The 27,683-nt window shown below is 39.8% G+C and overlaps 4 protein-coding genes across 7 annotated transcripts; 1 reads left to right on the top strand and 3 right to left on the bottom strand.

The window, feature by feature from the left end:
- Positions 1-6,125: 6,125 nt before the first annotated feature.
- On the top strand, positions 6,126-7,912 carry LOC122055388 (photosynthetic NDH subunit of lumenal location 1, chloroplastic). Of its 2 annotated transcripts, none has more exons than XM_042616809.1 (8): positions 6,126-6,193; positions 6,273-6,360; positions 6,585-6,668; positions 6,739-6,809; positions 6,929-7,051; positions 7,141-7,212; positions 7,354-7,450; positions 7,699-7,912. In XM_042616809.1, the coding sequence occupies exons 1-8, from the start codon at positions 6,152-6,154 to the stop codon at positions 7,800-7,802; spliced, it is 681 nt and encodes a 226-aa protein (XP_042472743.1). In that variant the 5' UTR covers positions 6,126-6,151; the 3' UTR covers positions 7,803-7,912. The 2 variants fall into 2 exon arrangements, with proteins under 2 accessions (XP_042472743.1, XP_042472742.1); XM_042616808.1 differs by having other exon boundaries at positions 6,736-6,809.
- On the bottom strand, positions 6,187-10,654 carry LOC122055387 (F-box/LRR-repeat protein At3g26922-like). 2 transcript variants are annotated; one of them, XM_042616806.1, is made up of 4 exons: positions 9,793-10,654; positions 8,306-8,473; positions 8,036-8,217; positions 6,187-6,847 (listed from the first exon to the last, which is right to left on the bottom strand). In XM_042616806.1, exons 1-4 carry the CDS (start codon positions 10,612-10,614, stop codon positions 6,769-6,771), a joined length of 1,251 nt encoding a protein of 416 aa, XP_042472740.1. In that variant the 5' UTR covers positions 10,615-10,654; the 3' UTR covers positions 6,187-6,768. The 2 variants fall into 2 exon arrangements, with proteins under 2 accessions (XP_042472740.1, XP_042472741.1); XM_042616807.1 differs by having other exon boundaries at positions 6,187-6,578.
- Positions 10,655-19,149: 8,495 nt separating this feature from the next.
- Positions 19,150-21,765, bottom strand: LOC122055385 (F-box/LRR-repeat protein At3g26922-like). Its single transcript, XM_042616803.1, has 3 exons — positions 20,411-21,765; positions 19,518-19,685; positions 19,150-19,429 (listed from the first exon to the last, which is right to left on the bottom strand). The coding sequence occupies exons 1-3, from the start codon at positions 21,272-21,274 to the stop codon at positions 19,223-19,225; spliced, it is 1,239 nt and encodes a 412-aa protein (XP_042472737.1). The 5' UTR covers positions 21,275-21,765; the 3' UTR covers positions 19,150-19,222.
- Positions 21,766-22,720: 955 nt separating this feature from the next.
- On the bottom strand, positions 22,721-23,568 carry LOC122055386 (F-box protein At1g60400-like). Of its 2 annotated transcripts, none has more exons than XM_042616804.1 (2): positions 23,166-23,568; positions 22,721-22,915 (listed from the first exon to the last, which is right to left on the bottom strand). In XM_042616804.1, the coding sequence occupies exons 1-2, from the start codon at positions 23,511-23,513 to the stop codon at positions 22,865-22,867; spliced, it is 399 nt and encodes a 132-aa protein (XP_042472738.1). In that variant the 5' UTR covers positions 23,514-23,568; the 3' UTR covers positions 22,721-22,864. The 2 variants fall into 2 exon arrangements, with proteins under 2 accessions (XP_042472738.1, XP_042472739.1); XM_042616805.1 differs by having other exon boundaries at positions 22,721-22,885.
- Between the last annotated feature and the right edge of the window lie 4,115 nt (positions 23,569-27,683).

Raw genomic sequence — 27,683 nt, 5'->3', positions numbered from 1 at the left:
TCTGGAAGCCTTAGATCTAGAGAACGCTAATGAATCTGAAGATGAAGCGGATTGCGTAAGAAGAAAGTGTCGCAGATCTAGAGAACGCCCTTGGATCGCGATGCTGCTCTTCACTTGCTGATTGCTGATGATTCCTGAATTCACCGTTGAATTTGGAATCGAGATCGAGATCGGGAGGTGGTGAACGGGGCCTGCGTCGCGTGCACGGAGGAAGAAGCAACACGATGAACAGTAGCGCAAGCCATTGTTCATCGTGTCGTAGCTTGGTTTTTGCTTCTGTAATGAACCGGTTCATCTCTGGTCTGGTTCAATTTCTAGTCCGGTTCAGGTTTTGATCTGATTCAACAGTGCTTGGGCACGGGTTGAATTCATGTCCAAGCTAACCAATTTGAATGCCCCCAAGTGCAATCAATGAACCCAAATCTTCACCTAAAACCAAGATGAAAACATATATAGCATAAATCATGAATAAAAAAATGACTAATTGAATTTGCTCATGATATATCTCACATAACAAAATCTAACTCCAAAACCAATTGCTCAGATGAAATAAACCCTAAAACCTATTGATTTGAATCACAAAATAACACCATTTTGGTAGATCATCATCGACTGCTAATGAAGAGAATACCTATGTTCGCTCGACCCATGTGGAGCAATCGTCTGATACTTTTACCAGATGACTAGTATCGAGTTGTTAGTCTGTAACGGTTGAATTCCACTTAGTACCAGTGGACTGGTGGTTTTGCCAATCGACTAGTGGCGGGAAACACAGCTAGGTGATTCCTCCCAATCTCTATTTAATAAAACTCAGGGTGTTTGGCCAAGATTGACAAAAATAGAGATGGTTAACCCTATTACAGTCTCCAAGGTCTTCTTGAGTGATCAAGAGTTTGTGCGAGTTTGTGGCGAAGTTTCTCCGCCCACAAGGAGCTACTCAAGCTAGTTGGAGGTTTTCCAGGGAGTCATTGACCGACGGGTCGGGATCATCCATCTTACAGATTGTCGTAGAGTAGGAGCTTCATCTCCGAACCACGTTAAACAACGTGTTAGGTTTACCTTCTTTTGTTAGTGTTTGTCTTGTATTTTCACTGTGCACACTAACCATTGTAGGAAGTGACATTTTGGGTGAGACGCTATTCACCCCCCTCTAGTGGCGTCAAGATCCCAACAGCTTGGACGCATAGTCCTTGATTTTGATCGCCACCTTTTCTTGACTTTTGACTATTCCGTCATCTTGATTGTGATCCCCACACTGTTCTTAAGATCACCCACTATTCCCCGTATCATCATCAAATTCTTCTTCTAAACATTCATTTTTTATTTCATTTTCCAACTCAAGGTTGACCTTTTTTCAATTCAATGTACTTGATTCTTAGTTTGCATAAAGATCTACTTAACATCTTGATAGCATCATACATTTGTTCTAAAGTTAGATTACACACCTCACTTACTATATCGGATTCGTAGGTAGACACTCCTCTTTCATTGATGTTATCTTCTGAAACACTTTCATCGTCTTCAGGTAGATATTTGACTATTAGAGATGTTCTGGCAATCTTCTCAGTCTTGGACTCTTCTAAAAACAAATTAATATCCATCGAAAGTTGGATTCTTCTTCTTTTGGTTCTTCGTGGAGTTTTAGAAGCATATCCCAGAGAACTTTGGTGAATTTGTATGTGCTAATTATGTCGAGTTTTTCAACCGGTAGTACACTTATAAGGTTAAACTCTGCTTTACCATTTGTCATAAACTCGTCGTGCTACTTTTTGGTCAAGAGGTGTTTTTCAAGTTCTTCTCCATTCTTGTTCTTTGGTGTTTTAAAACCATATTTCATTATTAATAAATATTAAAATCTATTTTAAAAATACCTTCATATGACGTTTCCATAACACGAACTCCCTCTCGAACACTCGTAGGTAGATGCTCAATCTGACCATACTCTTGTTGCTTTAGATGACCGTTAGTCATTCTAAAGCAGTTGGGCTCTAATATTAAATGCAGGTCTAAGTGACACCAGCTAGAGAGGGTGAATAGCCCTAACAAGAATTTAGACAAATTTCTCTTGCTTTTATTTTAGCAAGGATGCACAATTAATTAACAAAAATATATTAACATAAAATAAAAGAAATAAGTAAGAGGACAAAGGATTTTTTTTATTTGGTTATAATCTAGGTGGTTGTTAATCCAAGGCAGTTGTAAACTTCACTAAAAATCTCCTTCGTTGAAGGCGGAATAGCCTCTTATAATCTTTGAAAGCTTAAAAATAGCTAGGAAAAGTATAACAATAGTTATTGAATAATATCTACCTTCAGGGGACTTTTTATATCCTCTGGAAAAAAGTTACTATTGCTTGGAGGTGCCTCCAATATGATCCAAGGCGCATCCAAGCAGATAAAATATTATCATCTTTTCAACGGTAGCCTAACGGTCCTGTTCATTGGAGGCGTCTCTTGGAAGCTCCAGGGCGCCTTTAAGGAAGGCGTGAGAGCACCTCCAAGCTCCATGAGGGTACCTCCAAAGCAGGTGTGAGGGCACCTCTAAGCTCTATGAGGGTGCCTCCATGAAAAGGCACGAAGGTGCCTCCAAGCTCCTTTAGGGGGGCCAATTAACCTCGCGCTTCTTTAGGTGATTCTCTAACCGTCCCGAATTAAGCTCACCTGAACCAAACTCCGATCTTCTCCTCGAGCAGATTTCATCCCGACTTCTCGTTCTTTGAACGTTCCACGCGCGTCATTCTCGTCCGTCGGTGTACTATTCCACATCTTTTCTTCCCTCGATTCTCTGAGCACGTTAACTCATTTTTTGTGTCATTTTTCTCGCTCGCTGTGTCTTCTGCTCGACTTCCTATGTTCCTATGTTCCTGTACACTTAGACATAAGGTATCAAAAGACACATAACTTAACTTAACTCGGTTGATCACATTAAAATCAACCTAGGATACTTATATTTTCTACTTCTATTATGTTTGACAAACCATTTTTACTCTTTACATTAGCTTTCTTTTCCTCTAGATAATCTCTCTTGATGCGATCCTTTATTATGTACTTGTAGTATGTTATCTCCTTCTTCCTCGATTTAAATCGGCCTTATTATTATTGATTGACTTATATTAAGTCTTGCTCCTACCATGTTCTTGATTTACCTCTCACCATAACTTCTTCATCTTATAAATTCTCATTGCTAGCTTTCTTCCACTAAGATAGCCCAATAGAGCACTTGTGACTTCCTTTAGTTTAAGAGTTTCCTTTCCCCACGTCAGAGTTATAATCAAATTCTCATACATAGTATATGACGATAGAGAATTAAGCAACATCAGTATTTTTTTTTCATCTTCGATCTTCACATCAATTCATTTTATATCACTTACAATTTAATTAAATACGTTAATATGCTGACTTAGATTTGTCTCTCTAACGTCTGAAGCCCAAACATTTTTTTGCTTAAAATTGAGTTTGTTTGTCAACGATTTAGACATGTAATACTTTTCAAATTTTGCCAAACCGTCGTTTGTGATTCCTAGTCCATAACACGATACATAAAGTCATTCATTAAACAAATTTTGATCATTGCCACCGCTTTCGCTTGTAGTTCCTCCCAGTCCATCTTCTCCATCACTTTCTATTTTTTTTTTCCACCTAGCACCTTCACTATGCTTTGTTACATCAATAGATCTTTAACCTTCCTCCGCCATAATATGAAATTATCAATTCCTTCAAACCTTATTAGATCATACTTCGCAGAAGAAATCCCAAATATGATGCCTTGAGCTCTAATATCAATGGTTGAAATCACACCGTAATAACAATGAAGAAATCGTAAAAGAGAAATTGAAGAAGAATAAAAGAGGAGAGAAGACAAAGAGTTTAACATAGTTTTACGTATTACACAAAATAGCCAAAGATGACTTTAATTAGAATTTATTTATATGCTTTAAGATTACACAACTTGCGCCACTGGTGTGCCTCTTCCCTAAGCCCCGAGCATGGTCAGGTCATGTTCGATGGCACGACCATGTCTTGTGGCATAGTCGTGTAACGAACCTCTTCGATACGCTCATCAAACCCATAACATCCATAACAACCTTGTCGTACCTCCCAACACGATTGTACCCTATGTCGATTAGATACGAGCCATCCTCACCACATATAATATTATTGTATTATCTTTAGGTAGCACTTGAATTTGATTCCGATTAAGTAATCATCATCATGATATAATTAAATATTTTCATTAATAAACAAATAGCGTTATACGTATCTAAATCAAATTAGGACACTATGAGAAGATTTATAAATATTTAAGCTAGCAATTTCATTGCCTTCCAAGCAATAGACCCGGGTTCGACTCCCGGCAGACGCATCTTGTCTATTATTTCATTTATTTTCACAGAGAGCTCTCTCTGTGGGCCATCTCTCCCACTCCATTCAATTCATATATTTTTATTCAATATACACCGCATTGCCGTCTTTTTTGTCCGACAGTAACAGCCCCTGCTAAGTGTCTCGAATAACGTATCTGCCACCAATGCGTCTCCCCGACCACGAGTTGACCTGTCGCCGCAACCGTTTCGTACAGCCGCAAATCCTTCCGGCCTCGGCGACCTTGAGATTTGCCCATTCGTCGGCGAGCGCGCCACTTCCAGCTCTTACGACCTCGTAGCTCGTGTTCCTTACCTCTTCGTCCGCGTCCTCAAGGCAAAGCACGGCGGCGGCGCCGACTGGCCCGTTTACTCCGAGATGGTCATCGGCAGCCACAGCGTGCGGACCCGGACCGCGACCACTAAATCGAATGATTGGGACCAAGTGTTCGCCTTCCACAAGGGGGTCTCGACTCCACTGGCTTGCAGGTATCGGTCCATGAGAAGACTAAAGAGGGCGACGACAAGGCTGCTGTCGCCGATAACATCAGCCTCGGTTCTGTGTGCTTCGACCTCGGCGAGATCCCGAAGCGATCGCCGCCAGATTCGCCGTTGGCGCCGCAGTGGTAAACTCTCGAGGGAGTGTCGACGTGATGCTCGCCGTGTGGATCGGGACGCAGGTGGACGAGGCGTTCCAAGAGGCGTGGCAGTCGGATTCCGGCGGCGGCCTCAACGTGCACACCCGCTCCAAGGCCTACCTCTCCCCTAAGTTTTGGTACCTCCGGTTGACGGTGATCCAAATGCAGGATCTCCACCTCCCTCCGCCAGCGGATCCCAAGTCCCCACGTCCTGGCGGCGCCGGCGGACCAGAGCTCTTCGTCAAGCGGACCACTCATCAGCAGCAGCTCCAACTCTGCCAACCCGACCTGGAATGAGGACCTCGCCTTCGTTGCCGCCGAGCCCTTCGAGCATTTCCTCACCGTTGTTCTGAGGACGCGACCGCCGGTGGCCAGGCGGTAGGCCACGCCAAGGTCCCTCTTTCCACCATACACCGCCGCCTGGACGACCGCGCCGAACCACCCGCCCGGTGGCTCAACCTCGCTAGCGACCAGGAGGGCAGACCCTACGCCGGCCGGCTGCAGGTGAAAATCTGCCTCGAGGGCGGGTACCACGTGCTTGACGAGGCGGCGCACGTGGGCAGCGATGTCCGCGCCGCCTCCAAGCAACTCTCCAAGCTCCCAATCGGCCTGCTGGAGGTGGGCGTCCTCGGCGCCACCAACCTCGTCCCCATGAAACCCATGGGGGCAGCCCCGGTCCTAACACGCCCACCACCGCCCACGTCCACCACCGCCCACACGTCCACGTCCTCCTCGTCGCCGCCGCGCTCTGCCCTCAGGTCATCCTTCCCACCGCCGCGCTCTACTTGTTCCTGGTGCTGACGTGGCGGTGCCGGGCCAGGCCGCGAGGGCCGGCAGGGATGGGCCCGCGGCCGTCGCAGGTGGACGCGGTGGGGGCCGATGAGCTCGACGAGGAGTTTGACGGGTTCCCGTCGTGTCGGCAAGCGGACGTAGTGCGGCTCCGGTACGACCGGCTGCGGGCCCTGACGGGGCGAGCGCAAACGCTGCTGGGGACGTGGCGTCGCAGGGGGAGCTGGTGGAGGCTTTCCACAGGCCACGTGCACGGCACGAAGGATAAGGTCAGAGTTGACATGGCGCCCCTGCATTCACTCATCGAAGATGACTTCTCTCCTTTTCTCTAGGTCGCTGCAGCTCCTCCTCGCCATTGATCGCCATGGCAGCAGTCCATAGCCTGCTCGCTTCCCTTCCCAACCAAGTAATCCATGTCGTCTTGCCTGCAGCTAAATATGTCCACTTGAAGTTTTAATTCAAAGCCTTCTGTTTCATGCATGCAGTTTGCAGTCGCCGGCTCCGGCGTCAACTCCCGATCTCCTGTTTTAACAATCAAGGCGAGCTCTAAAGGCGTTTCACTGGCTGAGAACGGTGCGCGCCAAATTGAACTCCGAAGTTATATTTTGATTCAATGCTCCTGCGGTCTGCATATGAACATATCATCTAACATTTTAACGTTGTGTGTTCTCAACATTCTCTATTCTCTGTGTTTTCCTACACCCTTTTGTGATGATTCAAATGAACGAATGCCTCCAGAGAAATCCTCTCAAATCGCTTCCACTTGATTCCTGACATCGAATCGATCTATTCTGCAGGTTATTCAAGGAGAAGGCAGATTTTAGTTGGAGTTGGAGCCTTCGCCAGTATTTTTTCACAGGAAAAAATAGCATTTGCTGAAGGTATGATCATTGGATGAATTAATTCCTATTCATCTTCTCTGCTAATTGGTTTCTTCGCAACATTCAGAAGTTCCAAAGAACTACGAAGCTTTCGTGGATTTCATAGATGGATACACATATTATTACCCTTCTGATTGGAGAGTATGCAATAAGTAGATCTTTCATTGTTTAAACCTGCACTGAAGTTTCATAGCAGACAAATGTCATCAACTGGTTGATTAAATGCAAATGCAGTTGCAAATGACCGTGATATGATGCAGGACTTTGATTTTATGGGCCATGACTCAGCATTCAAGGATCGTTTTGCAGCATTGCAGCATGTTAGAGTCAGTTTCATTCCGACCGAAAAGAGAGATGTCCATGACTTAGGACCTATGGAGGAGGTCATATTTTCTTTATAATGAGCAAATTATCACATCGAATTGTGACACAAACAAGTTGCAAACAATTCGTTGTATGGTATCCTTAACAGGTCATTTTCAACTTAGTAAAGAACGTATATGCTGCGCCGAATCAAACTCCAACCATTTACGAAATGAGGGAGGTATATGATATGAACTCTATTACTTCTATATAAGTAATCCTTTTATGCTAATCTCTTGAATCTTAAAAGGATGAGAAGGTAAGCACTTATCTATTAATCTGTAGAATAAATACTAATAGTTCTTTGTATGGCTTGCTGCAGCGATCTCTTGATGGAAAGAACTACTGGACCTTTGAATATGAGCTTGCAACTTCTTTCTTTGGTCGGACAGCCTTTGCAACCATAGCAATCGGCAACGGTAAAATATCTCCACTTCTTCCAGCTTTATCATAAAGTTAATCATTCACGACGAACTCTTCTTTAGGTGATCATATCAAGTTCGATATACAAGTTGTCAAATGCTAAATATCTATAGCTTCAGTTTCTGTATTAATGTGTCGCTGGTGACCCTTCCTATTACATAAACCGACCAGAACAACTTACATTGTGGATTATGGTTCTTACTTTCTTTGTAAGAGGACTGATTGGATTTTGATTTCTTGGAAGGGCGATACTACACGTTGGTGGTAGGTGCAAATGAGAGGAGATGGAGTAGAGTTCGGAACCAGCTCAAGGTGGTCGCGGACTCTTTCAAAATTTTGGATATATAGATTCAAAGATTCCAATGCTATCAAATAGTCTAATCCAACTGTTATTATTCATAGAAGAAATGTATTTTGTCTCAGACAGAACAATGGTATATAAAAGTTCTCACATCTAATACTTTGTTGATTCAAATGATGAGATTGAAAAGAAAAACTATTATTAGCAAGTAGTAAATTTGTAAAAAGTATTCAATTATACTTGCAAATTGCAATCACAAAACTCTTAATACTCAATGTACCTCACAACTACTTTGTCCCATGCTTGAACTCTCTCGGATAGCATCTCCAAGAATGTTGATCGAGCGCTTTCAGATTTGATTTGGGCCAAAACTAATTTGAGATTATTGAAACACTTGGCGGGCATAATTTGCAAGGACTCACTCTGATCATCATACATATGCGAGAATGGCGAAAATGGCTCCTGAAATTTAAATAAAAATTAGAGATAATTCAAATCAAATTAAGACATTGTCACTGCTTAAAGAATTATAATATGTCTAGCAACAAACCTTTTCATCTTTTTCGTCCATTAAATGGAGTAAGCGGAGATTTGGAGTCTCTAGAAGAAAAAGAAAGAGCAATTGCATGGTAAACTCCTCAAGAAGATGCAAATGGACCCTCAAGCTCTTTATTTTATGAAACAATTTGAAGCTTTCTATCATAGACTTAGCCTCCACCTGAACCCCAAAAAAATGTAAACATTCAACAGATATAGAACGAGCGGCTAAGTAGTAAGTATGTGAGTTTTTGATTTGTTAAGGTCTTACATCTTTTGATGTGAAGAAAAAAATCACTTAGACACAGCTATATCTTGCTTGCCACTACTTCTTGAATGATTTTGGGTCAAATTCCAAAATCATAACAGTTTTCATAGGGTTGAGCAATTGCATGATGTTATTGTTAACTTCAAATATAAAGTACTCTTACAATAAATATTTTAAACACTATCGCTCATGCATAAATAAAACTATTCATATAGCAAAACATGAAAAAGTATGCATAAACAAGTGCACATGTGTGCAAATGTGTGATTGATTAGAGTGTCCACAACACAATGGAAATAAGTAAGAAATAAAATAGCTCACCAACACTAGATATTATTTCACACTATAACACAGCCAGTGCATTAGCCTCAAAGGGATTCCATTAATTTCTCTTCACCGGATTGATATAGTATGTCTCTTTACTAGTTCGAAGATCTAACCTCTAAGGCACTAACACTGACCCAACCAATATAATTTTGCAAGCTCTAAATAAACTTAAGTCTAATTGGGATTTCTCTTAATACAATAAGCTCAGCTCTTCCTAATAGAAATGAAAGCACAAAGAAGAGACTAAATTACCAGGATCATCTTTCAATCATATCCAAGCTCTTAGATTCCTTTAGGTATATGATCTTGACGAGCATAGGAGAATTAGGATGTAAACAATGAGTCTTATATAAGTTTCCAAAAGCTCTCCAAGAGCTTATATTCTTTGGGGTCCCATTTTCTGTTACTAGAAAGGACCAAATTTGAACTTTAAGCTATAATTACTATATCGCCAATCAATTAGAATAACCTTCCAGTCGACGACTAGAGCTTAAAAGTAAATATCCGTTTTGCCCAAATCCTACATCCAGTTGACTTCCAAACCTTGGCCAGTTGACTAGTAGTCTATTAGAAACCCCTATCTAGTCAATTGTCATGCCTAGGCAGCCCCTTCACTTATAGACCGTTGTAAACCTTCATAAGATCCAAGACTTAAGATGATCAGCAAGTATCTTCCACACTCACAAGGCTTCAATAACCAAGTCTTAAATAGTTCACCTCACCATCTAGACAATCATACTTCTATTCAATTTATACCAAATTCAGATTATATTCATTTATTCACAATACAAGATTTAGATGTCTTCGGTCTTTAGGCCTTCCTCCTGTTCTAATTTTCTAGAAAAATAGATCTGACAAGAATTGATAACCTACAGTTAAAAATAAGAAGAGATCATAACACGTACCAGGTCAGCAGGAAGACTTAGAAGAGATATGCCTAGCTCTGCCACATTGCATAGACTCGAAGATAATGGATGGCAGGATCGAAATAAACCAAGATGAACACAGACCAGAGAGGGCGCGTAGACATAGAACTCTTCAAGATAAGAACTGCTTCCAATGCATAAAGATTCAAGAATCGGACAATTGATACGCGTCTTGCTCAGAGTGCCTGTAAGGGCCAATTTGCGAAGATTCGGTACTGCAATTTCGAGAGCGGCACCATAACATTCTGATACATCCAACGACAGTTCTCCTAGGTTAGGACAGCAAGCGAGCAGCCTTCGCACGGACTCCTCCGAGAACACACCTGTAAGGACAAGCTTCTTGAGATTGCTCAAGGCGATGCATTCGGGAGGAATGTCAACCGGAGGCCAACCAACGTCGAATTGTAAATCTAGTGTCAAGAGCGATGGCCAATTGAACAGAGCGGAGAATATAGGAGATTGCCGAGGACAATAGCAGAGGTAGAGGGTCACCGCTCGAGCGCCATGGGATTTGGCATAGTCGATCCAGTTTTCCGGGCATGATAGATGGTCCAAGTCGATAGAAAGAGAAAAAACAGCGGAAGAGTCTCTGCGGGAGGCGATGAATCGATGGACAATCGCGTCGGCTCTCGACACGGCCTCCGGATGGAAATCTTCGTAATGAAAGCGGATGGCGGGGACGGAGGACCACAGGCTGCGCCATCGGCGGGCGAGGACGGAGGTGCGGACGGAGTTGTGGGTGGAGAGGAAGGAGAGGATGTGGAGGAGAAGGGGATCGGGGAGATTGCTGAGGTAGTCCATGTTCAGCACCCACCGATGAATCGGGGCCGGCGGAGTAGCGGTGGATTGGCAAATAAATTTTAGGGGTTAATAACTTTAAGCACCCTGAATTTTATAGCAAGTTGCATTTTACCCCCCTCTATTTAAAACACTACAGTCAACCCCCCTTTGACATGAAGTAAAAAGGAAAAAATATAAATGACCAAAATAATCCTAACCTAAATCGGACTTCTAAAAGGAAAAGAAAAATAAATAAATCCCACAAAACCATTGAAAGTTTAACCTTAATCCAACCTAATTTATATATAAGTCTAAAATCTTACTTGTTCCTAAAAAAAATATTCTCATAAAATTCATATATGCACTAGCATAAACAACAGAAAAATAGGAACTCTGAATTCTAAATTAATGAATCAAAAAAAATTAAGATAGAACAAAATTTATCATTAAAAATCAAAATGAAGGCCATTTATGATTTAGAAAAAAAAATCACCCTTTTAATTTTTGCCCAAAAGTAAATTTTCATTTCAAAACAGCACCCTTTTAAAATGAAAAGTATTTTTAGTTGCTTTGAAATGAAAATTTACTTTTAGACAAAAATTAAAAAGGTATTTTTTTTCTAAATCGTCAAAGGGTCTTCATTTTAATTTTTAATGATAAATTTTGTTCCATCTTCATTTAATTTTGATTCATTAATTTAAAATTTTGACTCTTTTTTATTTGGTAAAATGAGTTTTTGATTGATTATCCTTTTTATAGTTGCTATTTTTCTCTTGTTTATACTGGTGGTGCATGTATGAATTTTGTGAGGATATTTTTTCTAGGAACAAATGAAATTTTGGGTCTATATATAAATCAAATTTGATTAAGGTTCAGTTTTCAATGGTCTTGTGGGATTTTTTTTATTTTTCATTTTCTTCTATAAATCTGATTTAGGTTAGGACTATTTTGATCATTTACCCCCCCCCCCCCTTTTTACTTCATGTCAAAGGGGGATTAAGTGTTGTTTTTTAAATAGAGGGGGGCAAAATACAACTTGCTATAAAATAAGGGGGGCTTAAAGTTATTAACCCTAAATTTTAGATCAGGGCTCAGGAGAATATTATACTTTGAATTAGACATTTTCCTAATGTGTTTTACGAGCCTACTGGGCCCAAGGCTTCTCCAGTTCAAGCATCACCTTTCTAGTCAGAGAACAACGTTTTGGATAGGAGTGCAAATGAGCCGAGTTATTCATGAGTCGCTCGCGAGCAACTCGATCAAAGCTCGACTCGAGCTCGAATTTAATCGAGCTCTAGCCGACTCATTTAACATTCGAATCGAACTTGAGATCATTTAACACTGGTTCGAGGGCTCATCGAGCCTTGTCAAGCCAAGTTAATTTAATATTTTAATAATTAAAAGTATTATTACTTTTAAAATACTTAATAAGTTAAGGAGAAACTTGTGGCTAGAGCATGTTATTTAATTTATTTGATGTTTATGGTTCAAATCTCCACTTGAACAATTTTTTAATTTATTTTTCCAAGTCGACCTCTCTAGTTTTCTCGAGCTTGAGTTGGCATGAGCTCGGCTCGGCTTGATTACAGCCCTAGGTTTGGAACTAACGTACGCGTTTAGGAAAATATATTGGTTAATCAATTTTTAATTATAAAATTGAATACAAACAATTCATGTTTGACCTTCAAATATGACACGGGGCAGGGGGAGTATACCATGTCTGAGAAAGAGAAAAAAATGAAAAGAAGAGAGTTTAAATAACGGTAAGAGTATTCCAATGTTGTCATTTTGATGCTTAAATAAGTGCCCATGAGGAATATGGGCAAAAAGGGGAGAAGATGAATATACCTTCATTTGGAGGATGCCTTTTATAATACGGTCGTCGAATATCTTTCTTATATGTATTAATTGTTTATTAATATGTATTAATTGTTTATTAATTACTGATGAGATATATTGATATTGTATTAAAGAGAGTGTTCCATCGTATTTATCGATATCATATAAATCAAGATACAAGAATGCTCCATGTGATCTGACAACTTACATGCAATGTCAGTGCAGACGCTAGCCTCCATTAGGGAGCCTAGAAGGCCTTTGGGACATGAAATAATTGGGTCAGAGGTTAAGGGTCTACTAAGTGGAAGAGCATCAGACCACTAGGGCTAAGTCGAGATGAGTAGGACAGACTTGGTCAGTACGAGTGGCATGCCCCTGATCGGATCAATAAGGGAATTATGAGGCACTTCGCTCGGTAAGATCTATCAGGGAGAAGCGGAGCACGTCCGATTAGTGGGGCCAATTAGGGAGAAGTGAATTATGTCGGATAAGTGGGGCTGACTAAGGAGAAGCGGAGTGCGTCCAGGTGGGATCGATCAAGGAGAGGTGTAGCACGTCCGATTGGTGGGACCGATCGAGGCAAAGCGAAGTGAGTTCGATCGGGGTTCAAGAGGGCTATCCAAGCGGCTCATCCCTACGTTGATTTATTTTGGCCTTGACCTCCACATGGGCATGAAGCTTGACCCTCAAGGACACGTGAAGGCTTCCCATATTCATATATATCCATATCTATCTAACTCTATTTTAGAGGTCTACTATTATTGTTGTGCTAACTTTGTTTTGTTGATAAACGAAGTTCTGGGTTGACCGAGGATTTGATTGACTGAACAAGCAATTCAATCGACCGATCTGGATAGTGTGACACAGAATCGATTAGAGTTCGTAAAAATGGTATTACAGTCTTATCAGTCGATGGATAACTTGAATTAGTCAAATGTTCCAAATATGGTAATGGTAGAGATCAAATCAAATCAACGCAGAAAAGGAAATTTCGGGTTTTGTTGACAGATCAGTAGGATCAGTCGACAGAACAACATGATTTACGGGATCCGACGGATCAAATTAGAACAAAGAAGGAAAGACATGGGTGTTTAGTCGACGGATAGTTGGATCAGTCGATCGAAAGCTTTAGTCGATGGAATGGTTGACTAGTCGACTGAACGGTGCCTATAAAGGAAGCCCTCGGGGACTGAATTGATCATCACTTCTCATTCGATCACTTTTGCTCTCTGTACTCACTTTCGTCTATGTTTCTATTCATGCAAGTTACTACGACACCGGAAAGTTCTCCGACAATCTATGCTTAATCTTCGATACGTTATTTGTCGGTATATTTTATTATTGCTTGCATTCTCATAAGGAGATAGTAGTATTGTTACTATCCTCCTATAGTCATTGTAGGATTTTGCTTCTTCGGAAGAACTGTTGGTGCGATCTTGCTCCAGGCATTGTTTACTTTTGATGTTTGGTTAAATAAATTTAAGTTAGGCAATGTTGGTAATCTAACATAAATGTTGAGTAAGCAAGTACAAAGAAAAGCCTAGGTATGAAGGCTTGGCAAGAAAAGTCCAAGAAGATAGTCTTGGCGAATGAAGTCCCGAAGTGTGGTTCATGGCGGTGAAGTCCCGGATGTGCGGCCTCTTGGCAAAAGAAGACTTAGCATGACGAAGCCGAAGGAAGCACTTGAAGGCAAGGGCAAGGATGAGGAGTTGTGGGCTCGGAAGCATCCTATGGGTGTGAGGCTGATGGAAGATGCTTGAAGGTATAAATCTAGGCTAAGGGTACGGTTCAAGTATGACTTAAATTGTTGTACTCTCATATTAAGAAATATTAGTCGTTTGGTGCTTGTACCAGTCAACTGATGCCCGATCCTAAAACGAACAGAGAGTTGTGGCTAACTACCAGTCGACTTTTACTGAACATTAATCGACTGGTAAGTGACTGTTATATGCTAACGATAAAAAATCTCGTAAAATTTTAAGTATCATTGAAGTCTATTAGTTGACTGATGTGAACAGAAATCGAATGATGTTGAGAAAAATATAAAAGCTATTCTTGGAGCTTGGAGATAATACACTTGCTATTCTAACCTTCAAAGCTCTCCAAGTCTACTGCTCAAAAGCAGACCAAGGTCTGGTCCACTAAAAGCGGACCAAGGTCTGGTCCACTAAAAGCGGACCAAGGTCTGGTCCACTAAAAGTGGACCAGAGGATCCCTGCTTCTTTGTAAGGGTTTCTCCACCTTTGTGTTTAATTTGAAAATGAGAAGAGCATAGTGAAGCTTGATCGTGTGTGCATGGACCCTTGGATTAGTCACTTTAAAAAGGTGGAGACCAAGTAAATCGTAAGGAGATAGCATTGTATTATGGCTTTCATTTTTGTCATTCCCTTCCTTTTGCTTCCGCTAACAAGTTGTAAGTAAGAAATGTTATTCACATCCTCTAGCTGGACACAAAGGTCCCAGCAAGAATTATACTAGATTGCCTATTGAAAGTGATTAAGGATCACGAACCTTAGAGTAGTAGTCACTGGAATATAAACCAAGTAAAATTGAATGTCTCTCTATGTTTTTTCCTCTTACTTTTATTTCATTGCAAATTCAGTTTTAAATATTTTTTTTTAAAATGAACGAGATTCACACCTCCCCTTCCCCTCTCTTGTCTTCAATGATCCTATAGTATCCACCACGATGAAAGACGTCTGTCGGGTCCTCTCCAAATGTTTTCATTTAAGAGTTAAAGAGAGATTTATTTGACTGAGTGGCTATACTTAATATCCGGTGAATCCGAATAAGGGGGTGACCATGAGCCAAAGTTCTTTATTATCAATTTACATCTGATCCAAGGTTCTTTTAAATATAATATAGATTGAAATGCTTGTATTTACAAAGACCCTCTTCACCTTGTAATTGGTTATAAGGGTATTACCAGGGCATCCTCATTAGAGGCCTCCACTCCTAAATCTTGGGCCCCAAAGCTTATAGTAGGGTCGTCCTTTCTTCCTCGACTGGTGCTAGTTGCATACTTTCAGTCGTCAAGTAAGAGCCTTTTGGGCTTGGTTGGAATCTCCGTTCGTCGGACCTTCAAAGATCATACAAATGGTTCTTCAGTCTTTGGCTTTGGCTTTTTTTTCGATTGATTTCTCATTGAGGTTGAGATGCTTCTCAGGGCCGCTTAGAGGGTGGCTAGGCGCACCTGTCCGACCGATGGGCTTAATCATAGTGAGGGCTCAGGGAGGAGAACACCGCTATTTGGTGAGCGTTGTTCTTCCACTCGTCGAAGCTCCCTTATGTACTGATACCAATCTTGGGTTCCATAACCCTTCAATTGGTGATAGACACAGAAACAACCCATCATCCTTGAGAGTCATTGGTCTGACATAGGAGTTCGGGTTGCGACAACATCTATTGCTTATATTGCTCTTTCTCCTCTAGGGGTCGCTGACCGATGATGATTTAAGCATGACTCCTTATTACATAAAGAAGGCAGAGGAGCTTTGCGCTTTGAATAAGTAGCAGGAGCAGGGGGGTTGGTTTCTTTTCACCGAGCGAACTAGACTTCTTCAACATTAACATACTTAAATGATCGGCCAAGCAGGTTGTCAAAATCTACAGCGGATTTCTTCACCAAAGATCGGAAGAAATCTCCTTCTAACAAGCCTTATGAGAAGACATTCACCACAATTTCTAAAGTCACCGAAACAACATCTTAGGAAACCCGATTGAATCATTGATGTAGTCCTTCAAAATTTCCTTGGGCTTTTGTTTGAGAGTGAATAGATTGAATGAAGTTTTATGGTACCTCCGGTTGCTGATGAAATAGTGTAAAAACACTGTCTTGAAATCCTCGAACGATTAAATGGAGGACACTAGGAGTCAGTTAATCCATCTCTGAGTCGAGCCTAAGAGTGTTGTCAGAAATACTCGACACTTGATGTCATCATAATATTGATGCAACAACGCTGCATTTTCAAACTTGCACAAGTGGTGTTCAAGATCTGTTGCTCCATTATACTTCCTGATCATCGGCGGTTGGAAGTGGCGTGACAATTCATCTTCAAGAATATTTTTGGAGAAAGGAGTGCCTTTGAGATTTCCTAACTCGCTGGCGTCCGACCCTTTACTCTGAGTGGGGTTTCGAGGTGGTGTTTCCTCGACTTAAGATTCCATAAACGGTTCACACTAGTTTGTCGTCCTTGTGGGAGTTGGGATCGGATCTTGAGGCATTTTGATCAGTTGTATCAGCCTTCGCTGAGGTACTTGTGGTACTTCAATTGATGCATAAGGTATCTGCGAGAGTGGAGGGTTTTCTGCTTATTGATGTAGCCATTTTGCCTGTAGCTGCTACCCCTACACTATGGCAGTTACCATTCTGTTGAAGTCAGCTTGCACCATGGTGATGGTGGTGAGTCTTCCAGTGCCATCTATCTTAGTATCTCAATTCAGGACTTAATGTTCCTATATACGACGTCAATTTATTTCTCCTCCAAGACATTTGAAGGACGAGCCACCAAACAACTAAAGGCAATGTTGACTGAGGTTGTTGAACACCAAGGGGTGGAAATCCATCAGAGAGTAGGCTAAGCCTGAGAAGAGAAAAATAGAAAAAGGAGAATTAGAATGACGGCCAGAGGTGTCCTGACATTGCCACTCCGATGCTCAAGTTTCGATGAGAAATGTGAAAAAAAAAGTGGAGAAGATGAGCAATAATGCAATCAAAGAATTCAACATACCTCCGTACGCTGGTGTGGATGCCTTTTATAACACTGCCATCGAATGTCTCTCTTTTCTGTATTAACTACATATTAATTACTAATGGGGCAAGTATCATACTGTGATAAAGGAAGTATCCTATCGTATCTACCAATATCATGCAGATCAAGATACAAGGATGACCCCCACATGCTCTGACAATTAACATGCTATGTCAGTGCAGGCACTAACCTCCAAAAAAGAGCCCATAAGGTTTTTAGGTCATGAAATAATTAGGTCGGAAGTTGAGGACCAACTAAGTGGAAGAGCGTCGGATAATCAAGGCTAAGTGAAGTTGAGTAAGACGGGCCCAGTCGGTATGAGTGGAGCACTCCCGATCAGCCTAATTGGGGAATAATGAGGCACTTCACTTGATAAGATCAATTGGGGAAAAGTGAAACGTGTTCGATCGATTGGGTTGATCGAGAAGTGGTATACGCCCGATCAATGGGACCGACTAGGGAGAAACGGAGCACATCTGGCCGATGGGACCAATTGGGGAGAGGCGTAGCGGTCCGATTGATGGGACTGACCGAGGCAAAGCAGAGTGCATCCTATCAATGAGATCGATTAAGGAGAAGTGGATTATATCCCATTGAGATTCAAGAGGGCTATCCGAGTGACCGTGCGCATTGATTTATGTTGACATTTACCTTCAGGCCTAGTTCAAGGCATAGGCTATTAAGGTCTATGCCTAGGGCCCCAATTTTAATAGGGTCCATTGATTAATTAATTAAAGATATTGAAAAAATTAAATTAACATCATTAATATTAATTAATTATAAATGTCTTGCTAATTCATTAATGACACCTTGTCAATTAATTCATTATCGATTCAACTTCCTATTTATACTTGTACTTATCTTTATTTTCTCATTAATTGCCTACCATAATTTTATATGATATTTTATTCTGCTTTAAATATAATTTATTTTTAAATTGACATATTTCTTTCTTTTTTTATTATTACTAAAATCTAATGAATTCTTTTCTGCTCAATATTTCTTAAAAATCCTAATAGTTCTCTCATTAGTGCATTGCTTCTGCCGATAATATTTCTTCCTCGCTCTTTCTTTTTATTTCTCGATAATAATATGAATTAGAGATTTTTTTATCATAAAATACAAAGTAAAATACATTTTCAAAAATAAATTTTTAAAATTAAAATTAATAAAGTCTATTTGACATTCTAACTAAAAAGATTAAATAATTTAATAATTTTATTAATAAAAAATAAAATTATTATCAAAATACCCGTCAGAAAATTAAATTTTATATCAAAAATTAATTTTTTTAAAAAATAATATTTAATTCTTTTTAATAACTAATTTTAAAAATATTTTTTTATAATTATTATTTTTGATCCCAAATCTAAATGAAAAATGTTAAAGAAAATTAAAATATATTAAAAAAATTTATTTTTTAATTTTGTAGGACCTCAAGGAATAACCCTGTTTACCTTCACGTGGGCATGAAACTTGACCCTTCCCTTGACCTTCACGCGGGCCTAAAACTTGATCCTTGGGGTCACATGGAGGCTTCCCATATTCACCGTATCAACCTTTCGACCCAATGTGAACCGAGCCAACCCAATGGACACACGGTTTAAGTTTTGAAATTTCAGAGGGTATTTTCACAAATTTATAATTTTGAGAAGGGATTTTGAAAAAAGAGAATAATTCTGGTAATGTCAAGAAAAATAACCTTTTCCATCAGGAAGTTTACAGTAACCATTTCTCCTCCCGTCCTCACCTTCCCAATAAGCCGCACGCATCGACCGATCGGTCTACGGCCAATCGTCCGTTTATTTGAAAAACAACGCCGATATGATATGAACTCTATTATTTCTATAAAAGTAATCCTTTTATGCTAATCTCTAGAATCTTAAAAGGTTGAGAAGGTATGCACGTATAATAAATACTAACAATTCTTTGTATGGCTTGCTGCAGATCCTTTGCAACCATAGCAATCGGCAACGGCAAGATATCTCCATTTATTAGCATGTAGTAAATTTGTCAAAAGTATTCAATTACACTTGCAATCACATAACTGTTAATGCTCTGTACCTCACAACTACTTTGCCCCATGCTTGAACTCTCTCAGATAGCATCTCCAAGAATGTTGATCGAGCGATTTCAGAATTGATTTGGACCAAAACTAATTTGAGATTATTGAAGCTCTTGGAGGGCATAATTTGCAAGGACTCACCCTGATCATCATACATATGCGAAAATGGCGAACATGGCTCCTGAAATTTAAATATAAATTAGAGATAATTCAAATCAATTTAAGACATTGTCATTGCTTAAAGAATTATAATATGTCTAACAGCAAACCTTTTCATCTTTTTCGTCCATTAAATGGAGTAGGCAGATATTTGGACTCTCTCGAAGAAAAAGAAAGAGCAATTGCATGGTAAACTCATTGAGAAGATGCAATTGGACCCTCAATTTCTTTATTTTATGAAACAATTTAAAGCTTTCTATCATAGACTTAGCCTCCACCTGAAACCCAAAAAAAAAAGTAAACATTCAATAGAGATAAAACAAGCGGCTAAAGTAGTAAATATGTGAGTTTTTGATTTGTTAAAGTGTTACATCTTTTGATGTAAAGAAAAAAATCACTTATAAACAGCTATATCTTGCTTGCCACTACTTCTTTAATGCGTATGTTTTAGCTTGGCAAAATTTAACAAAATATTTAATATACAAATTTGCTATTATTTAAAATGAGATTCAGTGCTTCAACTACATGCTGTCAGAATAACTCTCCTACACAAAAATTGTTTGATTTAATAGAAGCAATTGAATCTTGGTCGAATCCAAAATCATAACAATTTTCATAGGGTTGGGATTACTTAGGTGGAAAGTAAGTGAAAATAGGGGAGAGCCGAGAGAAAATGACACAAAAATATACATGAATAGAATAGCTCATACTCCTTGTGGAATTTTGTCTCCCCCTCTTAGTTGATCTAATAGAACTCAGACAAGATGTAAGCTGAAGCCCTAAAGATTTTGGCGTTGGAGCACAAGTGATGGCACAATTTTATTTATTTATCTTAATTTTAATATATTTTTATACATCTTTGGGGGTTGCTTTAGTCACTATTTTTGAAAGGATAAAACTCAAAGAAGCTGTAACGAGTCTCCTGTTCTAATTTTCTGGAAAGATAAATCTGACAAGAATTGATAATCTACAGTTAAAAATAAGAAGAGATCATAACACGTACCAGATCAGCAGGAAGAATTACAAGAGATATGGCTAGCTCTGCCACATTGCATAAACTCGAAGCTAATCTATGGCACCATCGAAATTCAACCAAATGAACACGGACCAGAGAGGGCGCGTAGACATGGAACTCTTCCAGGTAAGAACTGCTTCGAATGCATAAAGATTCAAGATTCGGACAATTGATACGCGTCTTGCCCAGAGGGCCTGCAAGGAACAATCTGCGAAGATTCGGTACTGCAATTTCGATAGTGGCATCATAAATGTCTGATACATCCAACGACAGTTCTCCTAGGTTAGGACAGCAAGCGAGCAGCCTTCTCATGGACTCCATCGAGAATACACCAACTGTAAGTATAAGCTTCTTCAGACTGCTCAAGGCGATGCATTCGGGAGGGATGTCAACCCGAGGCCAACCAATGCCGAATTCTAATTCCAGTGTCAAGAGCGACGGCCAATCGAACAGAGTGGAGAATATAGGAGTTTGCAGAGGATAATAGCCTAGGTAGAGGGTCACCTCATGAGCACCATGGGACTTGGCATAGTCGATCCAGGTAACAGGGCATAGATGGTCCAAGTCGATAGAAAGAGAAAAAACAGCGGAAGAGTCTCTGCGAGAGGCGATGAATTGCTGGACAATCTCGTCGGCTCTCGACACGACCTTCGGATGGAAATCTTCGTAATGAAAGCGGATCGCGGGGACGGAGGCCCACAGGCTGCGCCATCGGCGGGCGAGGACGGAGGTGCGGACGGAGTCGTGGGTGGAGAGGAAGGAGAGGATGAGGAGGAGAAGGGAATCGGGGAGATTGCTGAGGTAGTCCGTTCTCAGCACCCGACGATGAGGCGGCGCCGGCGGAGTGGCCATGGATGGGAAAATATATTTTAGGGCAGGACTCAGGCGAATATTTATAGACTGAATTAGAAACGTTTCGGCCCAATTTGAACCGAGCCAACCCAATGGATACCCGGTTTAAGTTTTAAAATTTCAGAGGGCATTTTCATAAATTTATAATTTTGAGAAGGGATTTTTTAAAAAAAAAATAATTCTGTTACTGTCTAGAAAAATAACCTTTTCCATCAGAAATTCAAGAGTAGAGATATGATATGAACTCTATTATTTCCCACAAGTCACAACTATTCTATAGTAAAGACAGAACAATGGTATATACAATTTCTCACAACTAATTGTCTCATTCACCACCAAACTCAGAATACCTAAGAGAAAAATCACATTAATGGTAGCCTAGCCAAGGCTGACCTATACCTTGTTGATTCAAATGAGGAGATTGAAAAGAAAAACTACTATTTCCAAGTAGTATATTTGTATAAAAGTATTCACAAAACTCTTAGTACTCAATGTACCTTACAACTACACTGTCCCATTCTTGAACTTTCTCAGATAGCATCTCCAAGGTTGTTGATCGAGCGCTTTCAGATTCGATCTGGACCAAAACTAATTCGAGGTTATTTAAACTCTTGGAGGGCATAATTTGTAAGAACTCTCTCCAAGCATCATCCATAAGTGAATACGGCGAAAATGAGTCCTGAGATTTATAAATAAAATTTAGAGATAATTCAAATCAAATTAAGACATTGTTGTCACTGCTTAAAGAATTATAATATGTCTAACAACAAACCTCTTCATATGTTTCGTCGATTAAATGGAGCGAGGGGAGATTTGGAATCTCTTGAAGAAAAAGAAAGAGCAATTGCATGGTAAACTCATAACGAAGATGCAAGTAGACCTTCAATTTCTGTATTTTATGAAACAATTTAAAGCTTTCGATCATAGACAAATGCTCCTCCTGAAATCCAAAATTAAAGTAAACATTCAATAGAGATAGTTTTTGATTTGTTAAAGTGTTATATCTTTATATGTGAAGAAAAAGAAATCACTAATACAGAGCTATATCTTGCTTGTCACTACTTCTTGCCACATGAATAGCTCAAATTCCTTGTACAATTTTGTGTCCTCCCCTCTTAGTTGATCTAACAGAACTCAGACTAGATGTGAGCTGAATTCCTAAAGATTTTGGCATTGAAGCACAAGTGATCGCCCAATCTTTTTATCTATCTTATTTTTAATCTTTTTTTTTATACATCTTTGGAGGGGTTGCCTTAGTCACTACTTTTGAAAAGACAAAACTCAAAGAAGCTGTAACAAGTCTCCTTCTGGAAATATAGATCTGACAAGAATTGATAGGCTACAGTTAAAAATAAGAAGAGATCATAACACGTACCAGGTCAGCAGGAAGAGTTAGAAGAGATATGCCTAGCACTGCCACATTACGTAAACTCGAAGCTAATGTATGGCACCATCGAAATTGAGCTAAATGAACCCAGACCAGAGATGGCGCGTAGACATGGCACTCGTGAAGATAAGAACTGCTATCAATGCAGAAAGATTCAAGATTCCGGCAATTGATACGCGTCTTGCTCTGAGTGCCTATAACGATCAATCTGCGAAGATTCGGTACTGCAATTTCGATACCGGCATCATAATTTGCTGATAAATCCAAAAACAAAATTTCTAGGTTAGGACAGGAAGCGAGCAGCATTCTCATGGACTCCTCCGAGAATACCCCAACTCTAAGGGAAAGCGTCTTGAGATTGCTCAAGGCGATGCATCCGGGAGGAATGTCCACCCGAGGCCAAGCAAAGTCGAATTGTAAGTGTAGTACCAAGAGCGATGACCAGTTGAACAGAGTGTAGAATATAGAAGTTTGCAGAGGATGATAGGGTAGGTAGAGGCTCACCGATAGAGCACCATGGGATTTGGCATAGTCGATCCAGGTAATAGGGCATATAAGGTTCAAGTTCATACAAAGAGAAAAAACAGCGGAAGAGGATCTGCGGGAGGCGATGAATCGATGGACAATCTCGTCGGCTCTCGACACGATATCCGGATGGAAATCATAGTAATCAAAGAAGATGGTGGGGACGGAGGCCCACAGGTTGCGCCATCGGCGGGCGAGGACGGAGGTGCGGACGGAGTTGTGGGCGGTGAGGCAGGAGAGGATGTGGAGGAGAAGGGAATCCGGGAGATTGCTGAGGTAGTCCACGTCCGTCGAAGGAGGCGGCCAGTGGAGGTCGTGATCGCCCATGCTCAGCTCCGACCGATGAAGCGGCGCCGGATGCGGAGCGAGGGATTGACGGACAAATTTTGGGGAAGGAAAATATTTATAGAATAAATAAAACAAATATATTGGTTAAACAATTTTTTAATTATAAAATTGAATAGAAACGTTTCGACTCAATTTGACCCGAGCCGATCCCAATGGATTCTCGGTTTAAGTTTTGAAATTTCAGAGCGTATTTTCATAAATTTATAATTTTGAGAAGGGATTTTGAAAAAGAGAATGAAACTGAATGTCTAGTAGAAAACCTTTTCCATGAGAAACTCTAGAAATGGATAGGAAAATTAAGGGGACGTTTGGTATGTATATTTTTCATTTTCATTTTTTGAAAAATATACGTTTTTTGAAAAACGATGTTTGGTTTACGTTTTCCGCGTGTATTTTCTAAAAAATTGGCTATCGTTTTCTACCCGGTTATTATGTTTTTTTAATAAAAGTTTTATTTGTAATATGATTAATTTATTATTATATCAATACAGGGAAAATTAAATTTTAATAAAGCGCAATATATATTGATTCATAAATAGAGAACCGAAATAAATCAATTACTCCAATATAAATATAGGTCTTGATAATATAACACTTTCAACTTCCTCTAGTGTTATTGTCAATACTAGAGAGACTATTAATTATTGTTTACCAAACTCCTAGTTTTGAGGATGACCTAGTACCTACGAGATTGGTAGATCTTTTTAAGGATACGTGGACTGAACAAGAATATAACGAGAATAAAATGGAAGCAGAAATTCAAATGGATATTTTTGAAGATGAATTCTTAGCAAATGATATTCACTATTCATTAAATGAGTCAATCAATACTAATAAATATAACAACCTTGAAGAGCAGAGCTGAAGTTGCATATGAAATGAACACAAGACTTGTTTCATTGCTAATAGAAGAAGTAGATGACTCTCTTGAGGAATTTTATGTTAGTCAAGTAACGTATTTTTTTTAACTTTCATAATGTTAACCCAACTCAATTTCAATTGTACTAACATAAACATATATCAATTCTTATTGTAAGTATACACAACACAAAATTTTTTTTTAAAGATGTACTTGCAAAATATGCTATGAACAAATACTTCATATACAAAATAAAAGACACCAAAAAGAATAGAGTTAAAGCAATATGTGATAAAGAAAATTGCACATGAATAATAATTGCGAGGCGAGAAATTGAGTTCATGGTTACAAAATATATATAGTGTCATCAGTGCAGTTTTAGTATGACAACAACTGATCATCCTGCATGCATATCTTCATTTATAGCTTCTCGTACTAAAAGTCATTTTGTGGCATCAGAAGATTACAGACCCGTAAATATTTTGGTCAAAATCGGTTGATGGATCTTAGCAACTCTAAAAATAGAATTATTACATCATAAGAAAGAGGAGAGATCAATGATCTCAAATATAATATATTTTAGTGGTCATTATCGTAGTATCATTTTTATTTAGCTTCTATCATCATTTCTCATGGATGAATCATGTTAAAAAAATAGGTGCTCAGGATATAATATATCACAACGTTGTTTGAGAGCATGGATACATTCAGGAGACCAGCCTGAGCATATAGGAACTGATTCTATGTAAGATTGATGTCGTTTGATCCATCAGTTGGTTTTGGTCAAAATCAGATTTTAACAACTCTAAAAATCATAAATTTTATATGTTAAGTAGTAAGAGAGATCAAGGATCTTAAATATGGTGTGTTTGAGTGATCATCATCGTCGTATCATTTATATTTAGCTTTCGACATCATTTGTTAATTAATTGAATCTATTTGTCATTCAGTCAACTGATATAGTAATTAGTTGAATCGATGTTGTCTTCAAAAATTAAAGCAGTCGACTGATTTATCATATCAGTCGAATTGATTCATCTCTATTTACTTCAGAAACTGAATCAGTCGACTGATTATAAACATCAGTCGAATCGATTCATCTGTGTTTCCTTCATAATAACTTCCCTGTCGAATCGATTGTATATATCAATCAAATTGATTCTATGATCAAATCTACTGATCAAAATATCAGACAATTTAAATTATTATTTTATGTAGAGAAATAAATTATTGTGTTGTGTTGTTGTAAATTAATGTGTTGTTATATTCTAAATTGTTTTTTATTGGCATTTTCACATTTAGGAGACTCGCTCGAGCTCATAAGAATTGATCTCATGTCAATCCAATATCGTTTGGTCAATCAGCCAATTTTGGTCAAAACCGGTTGATGGACTTTAGCAACTCTAAAAATCGTAAATTTCATATCTTAAGAAATATGAGGGATCCAGTGTTAGTGCAATATCCCTTGGGTCAAGGTTCACTAGGTTGACTAAGCTTGAATTGACTCAAGTTTGAGTCTTGATGTTTAAGTTTCGATGTTTGACAATACGTGGAGATTGCAGGTGCAATCGTCCATTTGGGGAGATTGCTGATGCAATTCTCCTCTGATCAGAGTTTGACCAGATTGGTGTGAAGAAGAGTTAAGTAGATCAAAGTTGACCGGATATTGGACTGGGAAAGTCCTAGCTGGAGGTCAAGCAGATGAAAGTCATAGTGAGTGAAGGTAGGCAGATGAGAAAATCCTAGTGAGTAAAGTTAGGTGAAATGCTGGTGAGTGAAGCAGATGAAGATCCTAGTAAGTGAAGCTAGGTAAATGAGAAAATCCTAGTGAGTAAAGCTAGGTGAAAATCCTGGTGAGTGAAGGCAGGTGAAGATCCTAGTGAGTGAAACTAGGTGAAAGTCCTGGTGAGTGAAGCCAGACAGATGGAAAGCCCTAGTGAGTGAAACTAGATAGAAGAAAAGTCATGGTGAGTGAAGCCAGGCAAATGGAAATCCAGGTGGGTCAAGGTTGACTGGACACCTGGTGTTGGGAAGTCCAAGTAGGTCAAAAGATTGACTAGATACTTAGCACGAGGAAATTCAGATGGGTCAAGGGTGACCGGACATCTGGTGGAAGTCCAAGTGGGTCATGGAGGACTGGACACTTGGCACGAGACGGTAAGTCCAAGTGAGTCAAGGTTGACTGGACACTTGGCACTAGAAAAAAGTCCAAGTGGGTCAAAGGGATTGACCGGACACTTGGTGAAGAAGTCCTAGTAGGTCAAGGTTGACCGGATGCTAGGTATGAGGTTCCAACAGGTCACGTTTGACCGGATGTTGGAATTGGGAACCTTGAACTTGAGTTAAGCAAGTCCAAGGGAGGTCAATCAATCAACTAATAGATTGGACTGTAGTCCAATCGATCAGTCGATCGATTGGTTGTGGGCGCGATCAAAGGCTGGCCCAATCGATCGACTGATCGATTGGGAAGCGAAAATCGCGCACACAGAAGCGAAATCGGCTGATTGATTGGGAACCTCCAATCGATTGGCCGATTGATTAGGGGCATGTTGGATTTATCGCACGATCGCGAGAAAGCCTGAATCGATTGGTCGATCGATTCAAGCTATTTTCAGAGAGCACAAAGGCATTCTAAATCGATCAGCCGATCAATTCAAAGCCTCCCCAATCGATTGAGAGTCATTCAATCAATTGGGATTCGACTGTTGTGCAGGTTATAGCCGTTGGTGAGCGTCTTCTCCAGCGACATAGCGACGATCTCAGCGAGCTTCTCCACGTTTTCACAGTCAGATCTTGAAGGCTCTTGGAGACAAGTGTAGTTACACTTGCAAGGTTCATGAGGCAACAACAAGCAACAAGTAAGCAAGAAAAAAGAGTTTTCATTTGTATCTTTTGTATTTTCTTCTTGTGGGTGTTGTATATTATTGTGTGAGTTTGTACGAGGCTTCTCCGCTTCTGGCTGTGACCGAGGAGTGTTTTGATTAGTGGAGTGTGTGTCGCGTGTGGATCCTTGAATTAGTCATCTCTTCTTAAGGTGGATACTAAGTAAATCCTCGTGTTACCATTATAGTTTTGTTTCTTGTTCATTCCGTTGCATATCATCACCAAGAAGCAAGCAACGAGAAGCGCGACGAGCTATTCACCCCCTCTATCATATTTCGACCCTAACAAGTGGTATCAAAGCGAAGTCGCTCTTTACCGAAATCATCGTCGTAAGGGGCAAAAAGGCTAGAGGGTGAAGAAGTTGGAGCAAAATTTATCAAGTTAAAGAATTCATCAAGAGCTCAACT

Source organism: Zingiber officinale, chromosome 3B, assembly GCF_018446385.1.
Source record: "Zingiber officinale cultivar Zhangliang chromosome 3B, Zo_v1.1, whole genome shotgun sequence".
In the NCBI taxonomy this organism is placed as follows: domain Eukaryota; kingdom Viridiplantae; phylum Streptophyta; class Magnoliopsida; order Zingiberales; family Zingiberaceae; genus Zingiber; species Zingiber officinale.
The sequence above is the reverse complement of the archived record's forward strand: the minus strand, read 5'-3'. Positions and strand labels throughout refer to the sequence as shown.

What these genes read in the sequence shown, in the direction of transcription:
- LOC122055388 (XM_042616808.1), top strand. Translation starts at nt 6,152, where the DNA reads ATGGCAGCAGTCCATAGCCTGCTCGCTTCCCTTCCCAACCAA. An exon ending in AAAAATAGCATTTGCTGAAG is followed by an intron (nt 6,669 to 6,735) that starts GTATGATCATTG and finishes CGCAACATTCAG; the next exon opens with AAGTTCCAAAGAACTACGAA. An exon ending in ATTACCCTTCTGATTGGAGA is followed by an intron (nt 6,810 to 6,928) that starts GTATGCAATAAG and finishes GATATGATGCAG; the next exon opens with GACTTTGATTTTATGGGCCA.
- LOC122055387 (XM_042616806.1), bottom strand. Translation starts at nt 10,614, where the DNA reads ATGGACTACCTCAGCAATCTCCCCGATCCCCTTCTCCTCCACATCCTC. An exon ending in TAAGTCTTCCTGCTGACCTG is followed by an intron (nt 8,474 to 9,792) that starts GTACGTGTTATG and finishes TTTGGGGTTCAG; the next exon opens with GTGGAGGCTAAGTCTATGAT. An exon ending in TGGACGAAAAAGATGAAAAG is followed by an intron (nt 8,218 to 8,305) that starts GTTTGTTGCTAG and finishes TTTAAATTTCAG; the next exon opens with GAGCCATTTTCGCCATTCTC.
- LOC122055385 (XM_042616803.1), bottom strand. Translation starts at nt 21,274, where the DNA reads ATGGCCACTCCGCCGGCGCCGCCTCATCGTCGGGTGCTGAGAACGGAC. An exon ending in TAATTCTTCCTGCTGATCTG is followed by an intron (nt 19,686 to 20,410) that starts GTACGTGTTATG and finishes TTTGGGTTTCAG; the next exon opens with GTGGAGGCTAAGTCTATGAT. An exon ending in TGGACGAAAAAGATGAAAAG is followed by an intron (nt 19,430 to 19,517) that starts GTTTGCTGTTAG and finishes TTTAAATTTCAG; the next exon opens with GAGCCATGTTCGCCATTTTC.
- LOC122055386 (XM_042616804.1), bottom strand. Translation starts at nt 23,513, where the DNA reads ATGGGCGATCACGACCTCCACTGGCCGCCTCCTTCGACGGACGTGGAC. An exon ending in AATCCCATGGTGCTCTATCG is followed by an intron (nt 22,916 to 23,165) that starts GTGAGCCTCTAC and finishes TGGATTTATCAG; the next exon opens with CAAATTATGATGCCGGTATC.